Raw genomic sequence first — 19590 nt, forward strand, 5'->3', positions numbered from 1 at the left:
TTCCTCTGTCGTTGGTTCTAGCGTAGGTAGTGAGTAGGTGCTGGGTGCAGCGCTGATGAAGCTGGGATCGCGGCTAACCATGCAGCTTTCAGAGATTTCTTTACGAATGTTGTGGGTTTTTTTTTTTTCTTTCTTTCTTTGAAATAGGCAGCAAGTTCTCCAGCAGTCAGGTCTGTCGCAGGGGACTGTTCTTTGGGGCTGAGGGGGGAGTGAAAGGTCTCAAAGAGTTGTTTGGGGTTGTGGGATAGTGAGGAGACAAGGGAGGTGAAATAAACTTGTTTGGCGTGGTGAAGGGCTAGGTTATAAGTTTTAAGCATGAATTTGAAGTGGAGGAAGTCTGCCGGCAGCTTTGACTTTCTCCACAGCCGCTCGGCGCACCTAGAGCACCGCCGGCTGAAGCGCGTTTGGGACGTGAGCCAGGGTTGCCGTGGTCTGCGTTTGATGGCTCGAGTCACGGGCGGTGCCGCTTCATCCAGGGCACGACTGAAGGTGGTGTGGTAGTATTCTGCTGCCAGGTTAGGACAGTGGAGGAGAGAGGAATAGTTTCGGCAAACTGTTTAGTGCGGATGGACTGGAGGTTCCTAGAGGTGCAATAGATAGGAGGGTCAGGAGAGATGCTAGGGTGCCTGATGGAGAAAGAGAGAAGGTTGTGATCGGAGAGTGGAAGTGGGGAGTTAGTAAAGTGAGAGGCAGAGCAGAGGCGGAGGAAAACTAAATCAAGAGTGTTGCCATCTCTGTGAGTAGGGGAGTCAGAGATTAGTGATAAGCCAAGGGAGGAGGTAAGCGTTAAAAGCCGGGAGGCAGATGAGGAGCTGAGGTCGTTAGTAGAGATGTTGAAATCACCAAGGATGAGGGTTTGGATTTCACAGGATAGGAAGTGGGGGAGCCAGGCAGCAAAGTGCTCTAGGAACAGGTGGGTGGGACCTGGGGGGGGTAAATAACTGCGACATGCAGGGGCAGTGGGCGGAAAAGTCGCAGTGTGTGGACTTCGAAGGAGTGGAAGGTAAGCGAGGGAGCTGAGGGAATGACCTGGAAGGTACAGTTTGGGGAGAGGATGATGCCTACTCCTCCACCGCGTCTGTCATCCGATCTGGGGGTGTGGGAGAACTGCAGGCCATCATAGGACAATGCAGCGGGGGAGGTAGAATCGGACTGCTGTATCCAGGTTTCCATGAGGGCGAGCAAGTTCAAGTGTTTACTGGTGAAAAGGTCATGGATAGTTGGGAGTTCCTTTGTGAGAGCCTTTCTTTCAGTTGCATTGCATGAAAACGGGGTGTAACGCAACTTTTACAGTAGGAAACACTACTCTCTCCCCTAAAATTACCCCTGGCTGCATAAAAAAAAACCAAAAAAACGTCACCTAACAGGCGCTGTCCGCTCCGCCGCACTTCTCATCTGCAGCTACGGCACGCTTTTCTGTAGTCTTCAGCAAGCCCTTCCTGGTCAGGGGTTCAAAATCCCTCCTCCAGGTAGCGCCGACTCAGATTGGTTCATCGAGCACTGCAGTGATTGGCTGAGCCACTGCGCTCGAGAACCAATCACAGCCATTGCATTGAAACCCCTCCCCAGAAGCGCTGTGTGAAAACTACAAGCAAGTGTGCTGCAAAAAAAAAAATTATCGTGATATCGCTGCGATTTTCTTGCGCGGATATCGCTGTTGCCCGTGTAAAAGAGGCCTTATGCCAGAGAACTGCTGCATTTCTAGTGATAAACCTGCTTACTTTTTCAGTGTGCGAATTCAACATGGCTCCTCGCGGAGTGCGACTGCCGCTCGGGCAGCATGAAGCTCATGAGGAGTTCTCTCCTAATAAATAAATTACCCGTAAGCGCCGCGGAACAAGTTGGCGCCACACAAATAACAGGACTACAACCAACTATTTTATTGTAGTTTTTCGTCCACTGAAATTGTTAAGACTGCATTTTTATTTCCATCCTCCATAGTGCATGAAGACTTGTCTAAGACTGGACTGGCAAGTATGGCGAAAGCAGGAGGTCTCAAGTTATGGGCGTACATACTTTATATTTAAAGGGGTTGTCAGAGTCATGAGAGGGCAGTGTAAGGGGTTTACAAGCTGCAGTCAGCCTGGGACATCCCACAAACCCGCTGCTGCAGCCAATGACAGGAATCAGTGGTAATCATTGGCTGCAGCAGCTCAGGCAGACCCTTAAATAACTTGGACATCCCCTTTAATTGAAACACTCTCCACTCACCAGTCCCCTTTCTCATCGTATATTCAGCTTTATAGAAATGACAGTGGCGCAGCGCCCAGTGTGACATCAGTGCGGTACTTTATTATGTCACCGGTGGAGACGAAGAGATCCGTATATAGTGGGGTACTTGGGTCACGGGGAGCAGTGGTTTATGGGTAAGAAGCGTTCTGTCACCTTGTGCTTCGCCTTGCCTGTAATAGAGATAATGATCATATTAGAGATCACATGACAGCGATCGCCGGATGGTTGTAACACCCCCCCCCAACCCCCCCCCCCCCCGGCCGCTGCGGCGCTGGAGACCGCTACGGGGACATTAGATCTTTGATTATTTTTAGAATGACCAACCAGTTTAAAAAAATTAAAAATTTAACAGAAAAACCCCCTTTAAGAAAAAACCATAAGGGAACCTCCGGAGCGGCTCCTCCACGTGTAACGGGGATCTTGCAGCATTATACACAGAGCAGCACTGCTGGTTCCACAAGTAAAAAAAAACATGGCGGCGGTTTCAAAAATCCAGAACTTTGGGCAGCCGCTGCAGTACAACTTACCGCCTCAGTGATGCAGAGCTTAAACGCTTCAAACTCCCTCGCACACGCCCCTTTACGCAGCTCCGTGGCGTCGGCTGACACACATCGCCCGTAGGCCGCTGCCTGGGGAAAAAGTGGGAAATATTAGTTCCACATGAAAGAAGCATCTTCCTTAGAACCTGGCTTTATTCCTCTGTTATTCCTCCTGGAAGCATATGAATACATTGTGTCCCCCTGCAGTCTGCGACCATCAGCCCTGGCTGGGTGGTGTCAGAGGAACATGGTCCATTTACATGAAAGGTCATCAATTTCCAGGAACCGCAACAGAGGGTTGGCACAATGATGTGTTAGTGTAGTGTAGCAGTGGAGCGCGTGGGATCTGGACACGGAGCCGATGTGGGATCTGGGCAGACAACCCACGACTTGGGCAGGATTCACATGGACGGATTTGCGCACGGAAAGTTTGTGTCTTCAATACACAGAAGACAGAAGCCATTGATTTAAAACGGTTTGTTCACAAGCGTGTATTTGGCGTGCCACGCTCCATCACGCAAAAGAAAGCGCGCTATTGGGCACGACTGCATGCAGAAAAAAATGGCAACTTTTTTTTTTTGGCGACATTTTCTGAAATTATAGTGAAGTAGCATTAACCCTCGCAGGGAAGTGTTGCTGGTTAAAATGAATAAAGTGGAACGTATGGAAACCTGCCACCCAGAGCTGTGGCAGCGGCGTATGTCTGGACACGGATCACGCGGCATCTCACCGCCGGTTCCATTACGAGGTCTCCAATCTACATGATACTTGGTATCTCTTGCTGGAAACAGTTACACATTACTGGCGACTGCCTCCTGCCCACGGCCGGGTATCTGCTGCGCCCAGGGCATGCTATGGGCAATCCATTTTTCCTCCATACTTGCGGAAAACAATTACGGAAAAACCACAGCATGCTCCATTTTTGCGCAGATGGCTTCTATTAAAGTCAATGGAAGCCGTCCGATCCGCAGCACCTCCGCAATTAACATTGCAGAAAGGTCGCGGATTCCGCGTCATCACCAGGCGATCGCCGCTGCGGGATCCAGCGCTGCCGCGTGCAGCCGGCCTAACGCAGTACTAAACTGGTGTCAGCCGGTCCGGTAGGTTCCTCCCGCAGGTGTCATGCCTTCACTGCGTTAGACACGATCCCATTGATTTTAATGCGCGGTTTCGGTCCATAATACAAACTAAAACAGGACACGCTGCAACTTCTTTCGCAAACCGCATGTCCGAATACGTCAATGCAAATCCATGAGGTTGATGCTGTCCGCGTCACACACATGTAATACGGTGGGCATGGCCGCCTGTGCGAAGGAGCGCTTATAATTCGGTCCCTCTGAAGACAACCAGAATGCAAATGTGGCTCTTGGTGAAGAGGAGGCCGACACCCCTGATCTACAGGCTGGGCAGGGGTGCATCCGCTGGGTGGGGAGCCCCATGCATTGTGCACGGTCACATGACGCACGCTGCAAGGTCGCAGGTTGTCATTTACGTTTACACGGAACGATTATCGTCCAAATCAATCAATCACTTGCTGGATCGTCCGAGGTGGCATGCCAATCGTTCAGCGTGAACACGCCCAACAATCGCGCAATTGTTCATTCGCTTATCAATAACCGTCGCCGTGCGTTCAGTCGCTCTCGTGAAGCGCACGATTCACCTGCCTGCACGCTCCATAAATTGCTCCATCTAAATGGCCTCTACGCCATCAGGCTGCATTCACACGAACGTATATCGGCTCGGTTTTCACGCTGAGCCGATATACGTTGTCCTCGTGTGCAGGGGGGGAGGATGGAAGAGCCAGGGCCAGGAACTGTGCTCCCGCCCCCTCTGCCTCCTCTCCGCCCCTCTGCACTATTTGCAATGGGGAGAGGCGAAACGGGGGCGGAGCTAATGCCCGGCCTTTAGCCCCGCCCCCGTCCCGCCTCCTCTCATTGCAAATCGTGCAGAGGGGCAGAGAGGGGGCGGGAGCACAGTTCCTGCACTTGGCTCTTCCATCCTCCCCCCCCCCCTTGCACAGGAGGACAACGTATATCGGCTCAGCGTGAAAACCGAGCCGATATACGTTCGTGTGAACGCACCCTCGATGTGAAAAGGAATAACCCTGTACGGTGAGCATATTAGCAGTTTACGCTTAGGTTAAGCAGCGCTGCTGATTAGAGCCACCTGATTGGCTCTTCGGCACCAACGGTGATAGGTGACCAGTGGAACTACAACTCCCAGCATGCCCTGCGAGTCGCTGTAGTTCACAACCACCTGCCGTAAAGTGCATTCTAGTAAGCGTCTACCTTCTCTCACCTGCAGTCTGCACTCCACCAGGAGCCGCGGCATGCTCCTCATCGTCCATCTCCCCGGAATCCCCGTCCTCGCACTCATTATAGCCCAGGACGCTTCCTTCCTCAGAGCACGGCCATACTGACGACCCAGCCAATCAGAGCTGTCGAGACGCCTTGTCCGCGTTCCAATTGGACCGTCCCTTAAGCTGACGCTTATTGGCTGTTTTCTGGGATAGTGCACATTGATTGGCTGGCAGAGTAGGAGTCAGCGCTGTGATTGGTGGACGCAGTTCAGGCTGTCAGTGAGGCCCCAGTGGCTGGGAGAGGGGAGAGGATGGCAGTACTGGGCAAGCTGACGTTCTTACAGCAGGTAAGTGGGCTACCAGCCCCTCTGGAGCTCATGGCTACACGGTTTATGTGACTTTTGGGCTCATTTAATCTATCCATATAAAGCCACTTAACTCTTCTTAAAGGGTTCTTCCATTTCTATGTACTGGGACTCCCACCGATGCCTTAAAGGGAAAGGTCACTGCGGCTCAGATCCTAGATAACACCAATGCCAGAAGGTCGTTGACTTCCATAATGTTCCCTGATCAGACCCCAGTGTCATGGGGGTTGTATATCGAGTCCAGAAGTGCTGGGCGGCTTCACACGGGCGTCTTGTCATTCTGTGACTACGCAGCGTATTGCGTTGCGTTTTGTTGCAGGCCCTTTACGTGTTTGAGTACACGGTGTATTTATGCGCATAAAAAACGCACGGAATCCGGTATATATGACGCGTTACGGGATCATTAAAGGGACCTCGTTTACGTTCCTCAGATCTCTGTGCCAAGAATGTGACACAACAAGATACGGGAATGAACTTGCCTCCTGTGACTCATTGACTCTTCATCTGATGGCCGCACTGACCGCTGCAGAGCATTGCACCAGGACTGCAGCTCCTTTTAATGCCTTCTTTCTTGTTTTTCAGCTTCCACTGCTATTAAAGGGGACCTCCGATGACGACACCCCTTGCCCGGGCTACCTCTATGAAGAAATGGCCAGTATCCTTAATTCTGCCACCTGTGCCCGGCAGGCATTAGCGTGTGGTGGGACCTGTGTAAGTCCTCCTTCACTTCTGCGTTGGGACTTCCAGCCGGAGGTTCTGGCGCAGATCTGGCGCAAAATACTGGAAGAAAAAGCGCTACATGCAGGACTTTTTCTTCCAGTGAAACTTCAGGCAGCTGAGCGGAAACAGAGCGGACCCCCTTATAGTCAACGGGGTCCGTCGGCGCTGTTCGGTTCCGTCATAAACTAACCTGTTTGGCAAGTGGATTTCGCTTTTGGTTCCCCAAACAGAGCAGGAAACTGGCATCCCCTCCGCCGATATGAAAGCAGCTTCAGACGCCTGTATCTACCCTGCAGGGGTTAACTAAAGACAGCTGCTCACTGGCTTTAATTGGCACCCTGTAATGCCCGCACGTGGCAGCGGCTCCCCTGCAGGGAACGACTGATCATGGTGCAGCCAGCGTCCGAACGGATAGAAGAGACAGTTAGACATCTGAGTGGCAGAGGCTGCATCAGTAGACAGAACAGAGGGGCCGTGCAGGAATCCGGAGACTTCCCAAACCCAATGAGAGCCGCTTCCATAGAGATCAGCGTGTTTCCCTCCATGGTATGTCAGAAGACAATGCACCTTTGTTTGAAGATCGCTGCACTTGGACGAGAGGTGTGAACCCTAGAGAGGGCCTGACCTAAAGCTGGCAGACATATTGGATAGAATGTGCTTGATGGCTGCACCACCGTTGAATAAACCATCGTTGCGCCGACCCGCCATACACATCTGGTCATACGTTATGTGGCAATGTGTGGGGTGGGGGGCGACGACCACACAGCAGCTCACTCAGGCCATGTAAAAACCCAAATTACCACTGGCTGCACATATACTTCGTGCTATGGAAAATAATAAACGCTTGCCTATCAAGGCGCTAACTACACAGCAGTTCCCTCACTGCTAACTCACTGGCCTAGCGCCACTACACGTACTAAACTGGGTGCCCACAGACCTCCGGCTTTCAGCTTCTCTCTGAGCCTGGCCTAGTTCTGGCATTGAGCTCCGCTCTCTCGGCGCCAGCACTGCTCTGGCATTAAGCTCCGCTCTCTCGGCGCCGGCACTGCTCTGGCGTTGAGCTCCGCTCTCTTGGCGCCGGCACTGCTCTGGCGTTGAGCTCCGCTCTCTCGGCGCCGGCACTGCTCTGGCGTTGAGCTCCGCTCTCTCGGCGCTGGCACTGCTCTGGCGTTGAGCTCCGCTCTCTTGGCGGCAGCTCCGGCTCAGAACTTTTCAGCCCCAACTTTCAGCAAGGAATTGAATGTATCTGGAGATCTTAGCTCCTCCAGACTCGCCCGCACAGCTGTCCCTGCTGATTAGCACACTTTTAGTGCACAGAAGACCTGGTTACTGCCCCCTGCCAGCCATTCTGTGCATAGCCTTGCTACAATGTTCAGTGACACTGAACCAAGAACCAATGAACTTTCTTTCACTGGCTGAAAAATTTTTGATGGAAAGATCATTTAAAGGGGTTGTCCCGCGCCGAAACGTTTTTTTTTTTTTCAATAGCCCCCCCCCCCCGTTCGGCGTGAGACAAACCCGATGCAGGGGTTAAAAAAGAAAACGGGATAGTGCTTACCTGAATCCCCGCGCTCCGGTGACTTCTTACTTACCTGGTGAAGATGGCCGCCGGGATCTTCTCCCTCGGTGGACCGCAGGGCTTCTGTGCGATCCATTGCCGATTCCAGCCTCCTGATTGGCTGGAATCGGCACGTGACGGGGCGGAGCTACAAGGAGCCGCTCTCCGGCACGAGTGGCCCCATTCAGAAAAGAAGAAGACAGGACTGCGCAAGCGCATCTAATCCGGCGATTAGACGCTGAAAATTAGACGGAGCCATGGAGACGAGGACGCTAGCAACGGAGCAGGTAAGTGAATAACTTCTGTATGGCTCATAATTAATGCACGATGTACATTACAAAGTGCATTAATATGGCCATACAGAAGTGTATAGACCCACTTGCTGCCGCGGGACAACCCCTTTAAGTATCGGACGGACATGTTTAAAAGGACAACAGTCCAGACAATGACTGTGTGTTAACGCTCGAATAAAAAGATTATTCTCATGAATGTTCATTCTGGTTGAAATCGTTCATTTTTCTTAAAGGGATTCTGTTTTTTGTTTTTTTTGTTGTTTTTTTTTTTTCAAACTTCTCTTTATTTGTTGATTTTGCATATTTTTCAATAAAAATAGTACAAAGACATTGACATCACGCTTGTTGTTTTACATAGTATATACCATGTGTAGCATATAGAAACTAAATCAGCTGTTTGTATTAAATTAAAACAAACTAACAAAAAAACCCAACATAGACGGAGCATACTCATATTGTACATGTTCATGTAGCTGATAATTTCCAAATAAAATAATTAAAAAAAAAAAAAAAAAAAAAGAGATTTCTTTCCCTGAGACTATTGTGTGGGAGCATAGTTGATTAAGGAAAATATGGGCTGGGGGGGAGGGGAGATAATGCTGATAATCTATCATATCCGTTTGCCCCCGTCGTGTCGTGGTTTGTCAGATCCTTGGGATTTTCTTGCAGGTGTGTCGGTTCTCTTTGGGAAGATTAGCTTCTCTCTCGTCCCGCCAGTCTCCCCAATGTACCTTTCAATTCCTCTATTAGGTACCATTTCGTGTATTTGAAGGGAACAACTATAGCCGAAATCTCAGAATCTGAGAAATGCGATACCAGAAAATGTTTCCATTTTTTAAAATGGTGTTTTGCCCCTTTCTCCTTGTTGCGCTCCACTTCTATTCTTTCTAGCGCCATTACATGTATGAGTTGTGCTTCTACCTCCATTACATCTGGCATTGTTGGTTCTAACCAGTGTTTACGTAATGCCCGTTTGGCTGCCAAGAGAAAAATATGTAGGAAAGGTGGTAATGACTGTTGGTCTGCGCGTGTCCCTTGTCTGTCGGCCCGGCGCGTCCCTTGTCTGTCGGCCCGGCGCGTCCCTTGTCTGTCGGCCCGGCGCGTCCCTTGTCTGTTGGCCCGGCGCGTCCCTTGTCTGTTGGCCCGGCGCGTCCCTTGTCTGTTGGCCCGGCGCGTCCCTTGTCTGTGGGCCCGGCGCGTCCCTTGTCTGTGGGCCCGGCGCGTCCCTTGTCTGTGGGCCCGGCGCGTCCCTTGTCTGTGGGCCCGGCGCGTCCCTTGTCTGTGGGCCCGGCGCGTCCCTTGTCTGTGGGCCCGGCGCGTCCCTTGTCTGTGGGCCCGGCGCGTCCCTTGTCTGTTGGCCCGGCGCGTCCCTTGTCTGTTGGCCCGGCGCGTCCCTTGTCTGTTGGTCCGGCGCGTCCCTTGTCTGTGGGCCCGGCGCGTCCCTTGTCTGTGGGCCCGGCGCGTCCCTTGTCTGTTGTGGTGCAGCGTGGAATAGCATGGATTGTACGTCTACCGATATTTTTATCTTCCATTTATTCAAGATATGTTGTGCTATGGTGGTCCAGAAGGCGTTTACATATGTGCACGACCATATGCCATGTTCAAAGTTGGTAGCGTGTGCGCCACACTTTGTGCATTCTACCAAATGATTAGGTCTATGCGGTACGGCAGGTATGTTGAAGCCATATATGGCGTAGTGCATCACCTTGATAAGTTTCCCTCCACCCCTCACTTTGAACATGTTTACGGATCGTATTCCAGCCCTTCAGTATTTTGCTTTCTAGATCCATGTCATTAGTAATCCCTTTTCCATTGTGAAAAAAGCTTATTTTTTCTTTTCTTTTTTTTTTTGTGAATTTGTGTGTAATTGCTTTTTGTATGTTGGACAAGGAAGGAGTTTGCTGTACCTGCGCAATTAACGAGTCAAAATCATTGGTCGGGGCTTCTCTGGTTAAGTTCATAAGTTTGTCTGTACAGAAAGAAAGGGTTTGTTTGGTTTGTAGGAATTGTGCGCCGGGGATCTTGTATTTGTCATGGATTCCCTTCTGCGTATGCCATCTCCGGTCTTCCTCATGCATGAACTGCGCTGCTGTTGTCAGGCCGCATGCACTCCAATCTCTGAAGATCTTATCATCTAGTCCCCTATGAAATTCAGGATGTCCTATCAGTGGCATGTGCTTGGATATTAGAAGAGGTAGGTTGAACGCCTTCCTTAAAGGGGTTGTCCCGCGCCGAAACGGGTTTTTTTTTTTTTCAATAGCCCCCCTCGTTCGGCGCGAGACAAACCCGATGCAGGGGTTTTAAAAAAAAAAAACGGATAGTACTTACCCGAATCCCCGCGCTCCGGTGACTTCTTACTTACCTTGCGAAGATGGCCGCCGGGATCTTCACCCATGGTGGACCGCAGGTCTTCTCCCATGGTGCACCGTGGGCTCTGTGCGTTCCATTGCCGATTCCAGCCTCCTGATTGGCTGGAATCGGCACACGTGACGGGGCGGAGCTACGAGGAGCAGCTCTCCGGCACGAGCGGCCCCATTCAGAAGGGAGAAGACCGGACTGCGCAAGCGCGTCTAATCCGGCGATTAGACGCTGAAAATTAGACGGCACCATGGAGACGGGGACGCCAGCAACGGAACAGGTAAGTGAATAACTTCTGTATGGCTCATATTTAATGCACAATGTACATTACAAAGTGCAATAATATGGCCATACAGAAGTGTATAGACCCACTTGCTGCCGCGGGACAACCCCTTTAACTCTTTCCAGGTTACTATGGTGTCTCTTAGCAGATGCGATCTTTTAATGTCTCCCGGTAATTTGGATATTGGCGTATGTAGGCACCCAACTAGACTCCAAGGAGCTGCTAGGTTTGATTCTATTGTCCTGCAGGAGTATGCGTCTGTTTGTTGTATCCGATCCCCTATATGTCTTGTGAGACACGCTATGTTATAGCTACATATGTTTGGGAAACTCATTCCCCCTTCCTCTTTATCTAGCATCATTTTTTGTAATGATATCCGTGCTTTCTTGCCCACCCATAAGAAACGGGTGAACGCTGAGTTTAGAAGTTTCACATCTTTATGTTTTAGCAGTAAGGGGATCGTCTGCATTGGGTACAGAAGTTTTGAGAAGCTCATCATTTTGATGAGCTGACATCGCCCCAGCAGGGACAATGGGGGGTACATCCAACGCTCCAGTTCTTTTTGTATTTTATCAAATAATGGGATATAGCTTAATGTGTACAAAGAGCTTGGGGCTTTTCCTATTTTGACCCCCAGATATGTGATATATGGTTTTACTATAGTGTTTGGCCAGCCTAATGATGTCCATAACTCTGGTGGGCAGGGGGAGCCTAGCTCCAGTATTTCGCTCTTTAAGGGGTTAATGTGATACCCGGAAAGGTCTCCAAAATCTTTTATGGTTTTCAGCAGCGTCTTTAAATGTTGTTCTGGTTTTTCTAGAAATAACACTATGTCGTCTGCAAATAGCGTCATTTTAAGCTCTTGGTCTCCAATTTTTATGCCTTCGTATGTACTAGGGTCATCTAGCTTTTGTACAAGTGGTTCTAGTGCTAAATCGAATAACAAGGGTGATAATGGACAGCCCTGCCTGGTGCCCTTGTGAAGCTCCAAGGGTGTTGAGATGAAGCCTGGTGTATGGATTCTAGCTTTGGGGTTCTGGTATAGACTGTCAATGTATTTTCTGAAAGGGCCTTTAATGTTTGCCTCGTCTAGCACGAAGTTTAGCCATGTCCAATTCACGTTATCGAAGGCCTTTTTTAGCGTCTAGTGATAGCAGTATTGAGTTGTGTTTTGTGCTTTGTGTCCGGCGCTGCGTATTACGACGCTGTGCTATGTCTAGTGTTGCCATAACCTTTTGGATATTTGTGACTGCTGACCGACCCTTTATGAACCCGACCTGTGCCGGTCCCACCAGTGATGTCATATAGTTACTGAGTCTGTCAGCCCCAGTGATGTCATATAGTTACTGAGTCTGTCAGCCCCAGTGATGTCATATAGTTACTGAGTCTGTCAGCCCCAGTGATGTCATATAGTTACTGAGTCTGTCAGCCCCAGTGATGTCATATAGTTACTGAGTCTGTCAGCCCCAGTGATGTCATATAGTTACTGAGTCTGTCAGCCCCAGTGATGTCATATAGTTACTGAGCCTGTCAGCCCCAGTGATGTCATATAGTTACTGAGCCTGTCAGCCCCAGTGATGTCATATAGTTACTGAGCCTGTCAGCCCCAGTGATGTCATATAGTTACTGAGCCTGTCAGCCCCAGTGATGTCATATAGTTACTGAGCCTGTCAGCCCCAGTGATGTCATATAGTTACTGAGCCTGTCAGCCCCAGTGATGTCATATAGTTGCTCAGTCTGTCAGCCCCAGTGATGTCATATAGTTGCTCAGTCTGTCAGCCCCAGTGATGTCATATAGTTACTGAGTCTGTCAGCCCCAGTGATGTCATATAGTTACTGAGTCTGTCAGCCCCAGTGATGTCATATAGTTACTGAGCCTGTCAGCCCCAGTGATGTCATATAGTTACTGAGCCTGTCAGCCCCAGTGATGTCATATAGTTACTGAGCCTGTCAGCCCCAGTGATGTCATATAGTTACTGAGCCTGTCAGCCCCAGTGATGTCATATAGTTACTGAGCCTGTCAGCCCCAGTGATGTCATATAGTTACTGAGCCTGTCAGCCCCAGTGATGTCATATAGTTACTGAGCCTGTCAGCCCCAGTGATGTCATATAGTTACTGAGCCTGTCAGCCCCAGTGATGTCATATAGTTACTGAGCCTGTCAGCCCCAGTGATGTCATATAGTTACTGAGCCTGTCAGCCCCAGTGATGTCATATAGTTACTGAGCCTGTCAGCCCCAGTGATGTCATAGAGTTACTGAGCCTGTCAGCCCCAGTGATGTCATAGAGTTACTGAGCCTGTCAGCCCCAGTGATGTCATAGAGTTACTGAGCCTGTCAGCCCCAGTGATGTCATAGAGTTACTGAGCCTGTCAGCCCCAGTGATGTCATAGAGTTACTGAGCCTGTTAGCCCCAGTGATGTCATAGAGTTACTGAGTCTGTCAGCCCCAGTGATGTCATATAGTTGCTCAGTCTGTCAGCCCCAGTGATGTCATATAGTTACTGAGTCTGTCAGCCCCAGTGATGTCATATAGTTACTGAGTCTGTCAGCCCCAGTGATGTCATATAGTTACTGAGTCGGTCAGCCCCAGTGATGTCATATAGTTACAGAGTCTGTCAGCCATGATTTTGGATAGTATTTTGATGTCCTGGTTTATTAGTGATATTGGCCGATATGACTCAGGTAGTTGGGGGTCTTTATTCGGTTTTAGGATCCATTTTATGTGTGCTGTTTTTGATTGATGAGGTTGCTGCCCGGTTTGTATTATGTGATTGTAAAAACTTGCCAGAATGGGAGATATTTCAGTTTTAAGGTGTTTATAAGATTCTCCGGTGTAACCGTCTGGACCCGGTGCTTTGCCATTTGCCAGAGAGGTTATGGCTGTCTTAATTCCGTCTGCTGTTATGCTTTCATTTAAGGTTTGCTGCTGTTCTGGGCTGAGAGAGGGCAGGGGCAGATTTTTAAGGCATTCCATCCCTTTCTCTATGTTTTCTGACGGGGCCTTGTATATTTCTGTGTAATATTCTTGCAGTATTGTGTTTATCTGTCTCGGGTGGTTCTCTAACTTTCTTGTCCTGTCCTTCAAAGAGGAGACGTTTGTCGGGGCATAATGGCCTTTTGCCAGACGCGCCAGCAAACGTCCCGCTTTATTGCCATGTCTGTATAAGTCAGCCTGCAGATACTTGTTGCGTGTCCTCTCTTTTCTATCTAGCCACAAGTCAAAGTCCGCTTTGGCTAAATAGCACTTTTCTTTGTTTTGTGGTGTTTGTGACTGTAAGTAGGCTGTGTAGGCATTGCGTAGCTCTAGACTGGCTGTGTCATACGGAGTATTAATTCTTTTGCGCAGGTTTGACATATATCCCATTAAGTTGCCTCGTAGTGCGGCTTTTGCTGTTTCCCAGAACAGTGTGGGATTTGTTATATGTTCTTCGTTATTAGTCACATAATCTAGCCACCATGTTTGGAGCGCTGCAGAGAAGTTCTCATCCCGGGTTAAGTGAGATGGGAATCTCCATATAAAGTCTGTGCCTTTTGGGTGTGCGTCCTGCAGGGTTATCGATATTGGCGCATGGTCTGAGATTACCATTTCTAATATTTCCGTTTCTTGTATTTTGCTGATCATGTGTTGTGCTACTAATGTGTAATCGATTCGGGACCCTGACTGATGAGCATGCGAGTAGAAAGAGTATTCTCTACTGTCAGGATGATTGTGTAAGGGATTCTGTTTTTGAAGAAAAAAAAAATTCTATACTTACCTTTTCCTCCCCTGTCAGTCGACTTACCTGATCTTCACTGCCCCAGTCTTCTCCTGTCTCTGGCAGTCCGGGAAGGTCACCTCACCTCCAGCTGCTTGATTCTTCTCCTTCCTGTGAGGTTACGTACATTGGTTGACAGACTTCTGCCTGCCAGGCAAGATACGTTACATTACAGCTCTCAGGCCAGCAGGGGGGCTGCCTATCTTCAGAAATTGCTCATGCGAGCTGTCTCTGAAATAGATTACAATTCCTTCCTAGACAGTGAACGCTACAGCACAGGGATGTGACCTTCACTGACCCAGCTGGAAGGAATGCGAGGAATGCAGACTTCATAACAAGATGACTAGCGTGCAGTGAGATGACCCAGGACACAGGCGAAGCTCAGTCATGAGAAGATGTGGTAATAGGTGAGTCCTAGATATATTCTTTTTTTTTTTCCGAACAAACAAAACCCCTTTAACTTTAGTCAGGTGTATACGGGCACCTCTAGGGTGTCCATACACCTTCAGTAGCTGTTGGCTGAAGACTTGTTCGGCTGATGGCCGTTTCCCGACCTTCCTGCCATATATGTGAACGCTCAGTTTGGCCAAAGGTTCATGTGTTTTACATGGGGTTAGTGGAGAAAGCCGCAGCCAGACAGCTGTGATGGTGGCTTGTCTTTAGGGGGGACAAAGCAATAGTTTTTTTTAGTTTTTTTTCTTATTTATCGTGTCCGATCCTTCTTTTCCCCGGAGTTCAAATGCAACAAGTGCAGCATCTTCATGGAGTCTGTATGTTCTCCACATCCCTCCATGGCTCTTCTCTTGGTTAAGCAGATGAGAGGAATGTAACAATAAATGAGTAAATTCATTGCATGATAATTAACCCCTTAACGTAGTAACAGAGATCTCTCATGAGTCTTCTGGAAGCTGCCAGTGCCTCTTGGAGTACCTTCTGAACCGCCTGCAGAACAACTCGTGTCACGTCAAGTTGAAGGTTGGTACAATGTAGTAAAGCGGGGTTGGCGGCACCTACGAGATGACTTACAGTTCTTATTGTTGTGTTATCTCCAGGTGCTGAAGATCCTGCTCTATCTGTGTTCTCATGGATCTGATCAGATCATCCAAGATCTCCGCCGCAATGCAGTCTACATACAGGAGGCTTCAGGTAGGAGTGTCCTCCTCAGAGGCAACCATAAGATCTGAAGCTACACTATGACCAGGTCCTCATGATAACCCTTCCTGCCCTGTACTCTGGTCTTGTCTAATAGGGACAATCTAAGGACAGTAAGCCTGTTTATATGGAACAATGTCTCCAAGGGCATTAAGCTTGGCAGAAATCCTAACCGGAAGTGTTGTGGTCAGCCTCGTTAAGGCCTCATGTCCACAGGCAAAATAAGAATTAAAATCATGTCCACAGGCAAAATAAGAATTAAAATCCGCAGCGGATTTTAACTCTTCTCCCGCACGCGGATCCGCACCCCATAGGGATGCATTGACCACCCGCGGGTAGATAAATACCCACGGATGGTCAATAAAAGGGATTTTAAAAAAAATGGAGCATGAAAAAACCTGGACTATGCTCCATTTTCATGCGGGTCTCCCGTGGGGACGGCTCCCGCGGGCTTCTATTGAAGCCTATGGAAGCCGTCCGGATCCGCGGGAGACCTAAAATAGGAATTTAAAAGAATTAACTCACCCGCAGCGGGCCGGGAAGGTCTTCTCTTCCTCACGGTCGGATCTTTCTTGCTTCGGCTCGGCGGATGTGCCCGGCGCGTGCGCGCGGCACGTCGGCAACGTGCCGCCGGCGTGACGAGTTCATCCGCCGGCCGAAAAAGAAGATCCGGCCGTGAGGAAGAGAAGACCTTCCCGGTCCGCTGCGGGTGAGTTAATTCTTTTAAATTCCGATTTTAAGCGCTCATGTCCGTGGGGCAGGAGGGACCCACTGCAGATTCTACATGGAGAATCCGTAGCGGGCCTGATTTTCCCCGTGGACATGAGGCCTTAAGGGCTTTTCTGACACTAAATAAAAAAGTTAAGATTTTAGAATGAGTAAAACAGTGAATACTCTCCTCTATCCTGGCCGCTCCCCGTCCATTGCTGCAGCGCCGGTGCCCACTGCACGGAAGCCAGAAGAAGCGGTGGATGGTACCGTGCTGTTCATTGTGTACATGACCACTCAACCACTCACAGGCTTCGGCGTGATTCTTCTATGGCAGCTGAGACCTGTGAGTGGATATCACGTGCACAAGACCGCCCACCGCTTTTTCTAAGTTCCATGCGGTGGGCACCGAAGCTGCGGCACTGGACGGGGAGCAGCTGGGATAGGTGAGTATTCACTTTGTATTTATTTTAAACCCTTTAAACATTTTTTTTAGTCCTGGAAAAGCGCTTTAAAGTTGAAAACACAAGTCCTCCTGCGCCAGGATTGCATATTAACCAGTTTGTGCCGACTCCCCGGCCACCCAGAATGATTGGCATTCTAATATATGCCCAATAGTGGAGCACACTGGGTTGGCCAACATTTCTTTGCCATGTACAGCATTAGCACTCGCACAGGATCTTACAGAGGAGCACTATATGTCAGTCACTCTGGAGAGGCTGGGAATTTGGGAAAAAAGCTGCACCCTCACTGCTCGATGGACACCTGCTGACTCTCTGGTACTGTGCGCTATACTCTTGTACGTATTGTCAGCATGGTGCTGTGTGCAATCTTTGGGGCACTTTAAAGGGGTTTTCAAAGATTAAAAAAAAAATGAGCAGTGACCTGTGTTTTTTTTTAATTATTAAAGGTCCCAGAAGCTCCAGCATCGGTCACTTGCCATTCTTCTTTCACATGACCACTGCACCCAATTACTGGCCTCGGCACTTGTGTGCCATTGGTGCAGAACACATAACCATTGAGGCCAGTGAATGGCATGTGATAGCTGCAGGAACTTTTGGCACTGCAGCTGCCAGACTTCCGGAAGGTGAGTACTGTAGTTGTTTTGTTTTTACAGCTCTCCCTATAACACGTCGTAAATCGCACCACCAACCAAAAATTACAATTTCACCTTCCACCAGAATCCTCATGAGCCGCTATAAAGCTTTTCCGCCTGGCCTCTGTGTCAGTTTACGACCAGGAGGTGTAGAGCTTCCAAGCCTTTGTGATTACATGATGCTGAGTGCAGCAATACATGTGAAGCGAGACCATGTGAGTCCGTACTGCAGGAACGGCCATGCCTCTCAGTAAAGTGTGCAGGGAGATGACGGCATGAACCAGCAGGACTGCACTTGGATATTTCTTGTTGGCGCACACCCTGGGATCTTTTGCAGTGATCACTTTAATTGTAGTCTGTTTCTCTTCACAGCGGTTGGTGGCCCCCCAGACCCTCTTCACGGTATCAGCTTGTACCAGAAAGTACGGTCGGCCGGTCAGGTAAGTTTAGTACCCCCCCCCCTCCCCCCATGTGACCGGTATCTGTACAATTCTGTGAAAACAGACTGGAATCTTTTAGGGTGGAAAAATAAAAATAACAAAACTAAAATAATGTGGTTGCATAAGTGTTCACACCCTCTTGTATTGGGGATGTGGTTGGTAGCCCTGTAACCTCCTGATGGATAGCAGTTTGCACTCCGCTGCCGTTATTTACAGGGATTCTGCTTCCCCCTCATATATAAAGTTCGGCTCTCCTCGGAGGATTTTCCGGACGTTTTGTAAGTTGGTCGGTAAAGATCTTACAGCACATCACAGGGATCTGATTGTGGGAAGGTGTCAGTCAGGAGAAGGGGACCAAGACATCTCCAAGGCATTACATATACCATGGGGGACAGTGGAGACCGTCAGCAAGAAGGGGATAACATTTGGCACAACAATGACCTCACCAAGAACTGGGCGTCCCTCATAAATTGATGAAAAGACCAGAAGAAAGTTGGTCCAAGAGGCCGACAGCAACATTAACCCCTTGAGTGGCTGGTTTCCTACCACCCTGTCGTGCCCACCAGGGCAGGTTTTTTAAAATGGTCTAATCATTGAATTTCAACTAATTTTGCAGTTGCGTCTCAAGAGCCATAACTTTTTCATTTTTCCATTGACATGGCCATATGAGGGCTTGTTTTTTGCGGGACAAGTTGTGATTTTTTTAAACAGGGGGGAGGAAAAAAAGAAATGGGGAAAAAAGAAAAAAAGGGGCCATGTCATTAAGGGGTTAAATAATGTATTAACTTCCTTCTCTGGGTCATTACGATGCACGGATACCACATGTGTCATTTGATTTTTGATTTTTTACAAAGTAAAGGGAGACCAGTTTTTTCTATTATTTTTTTTTATAATTTTTTACCTTTTTTATTTTTTTATTTTTATTTATTTTGTCCCTTTAGGGGACCCATCAGGACCCCCTGATCACATTCCGGGGGTCCGATGGTGACAGCCCTTTACATGCTGCAGTGACAGCCCTTTACATGCTGCAGTCACATAGACTGCCGCATGTAAAGGGTTAACACAGCAGAGATCGGAAGTTTTCTCTGATCTCTGCTGTAAGAGCAGGTACCTAGCTGTCCTCTCACAGCCAAGCACCAAGCTCTCCCTGCCACAGAGACCATCGGCTGGCTTCTGACAAGCCGATGGTCTCTATGGCAACCTGTAAACAAAGCAGGAGATTGCCGGCAGATCGGCAATATCTTCTGCTGGTTTTTCAAAGCCCTTGCTTTGTTCTCTGTGGGTCTGTGCAGGCAGAGCACACTCTCACAGCTTGTGGCATTGTGCTCTGCAGCTCCCATAGTGATACATAGCCCGGAAATCTTCCGGGCTATGTCGCTATGAGCAGTGGAGCTCATCCCGGAAAATTTCCGGGCGTGCCACTCAAGGGGTTAAAGGAGCTGCAGGAGTTCCTGCCAGTCCTGGTTGTGTAGTGCATGTGACAACTATCTCCCTTATTTTTCATATGTCTGGTCTGTGGGGGGGGTGGGGGGGGGGGGTAAGCAAAGAAAACCATCCAAGCCCAGCTATGTTTTGCTAAAAGCTACGTCAAGTTTACCAAAAGTATTTCGGAGAACGTGTTATGGTCTGATGAGACTGAGGATTCCAAAAAGTAGGTTTGATACAAAGCCAGCACTGCACATCACCAAAAGACCACCATGCCTGCAGGGAAGATGTTGGAGGCAGCATTATGTGTCCAGCTGTTCAGCTGCTGGAACTAGGGCTTTAGTCAAGGTGGAGGGAATTACTGTGT

At 49.1% G+C, this 19590-nt stretch overlaps 1 protein-coding gene across 1 annotated transcript in view; it reads left to right on the plus strand.

Moving 5' to 3' along the window:
• The first annotated feature begins 5288 nt into the window (after positions 1 to 5288).
• The window catches only part of TEPSIN (TEPSIN adaptor related protein complex 4 accessory protein), a 35331-nt gene continuing 21029 nt past the window's right edge, over positions 5289 to 19590 (plus strand). The window contains exons 1-5 of the mRNA XM_066587703.1: positions 5289 to 5417; positions 6018 to 6090; positions 15286 to 15377; positions 15455 to 15548; positions 17731 to 17798. Of these exons, the coding sequence (XP_066443800.1) occupies positions 5382 to 5417; positions 6018 to 6090; positions 15286 to 15377; positions 15455 to 15548; positions 17731 to 17798 (363 nt within the window). The 5' untranslated portion in view covers positions 5289 to 5381. The remainder of the gene's footprint in view (positions 5418 to 6017; positions 6091 to 15285; positions 15378 to 15454; positions 15549 to 17730; positions 17799 to 19590) is intronic.

Source organism: Eleutherodactylus coqui, chromosome 13 (genome assembly GCF_035609145.1).
Source record: "Eleutherodactylus coqui strain aEleCoq1 chromosome 13, aEleCoq1.hap1, whole genome shotgun sequence".
NCBI classification, from domain to species: Eukaryota; Metazoa; Chordata; class Amphibia; order Anura; family Eleutherodactylidae; genus Eleutherodactylus; species Eleutherodactylus coqui.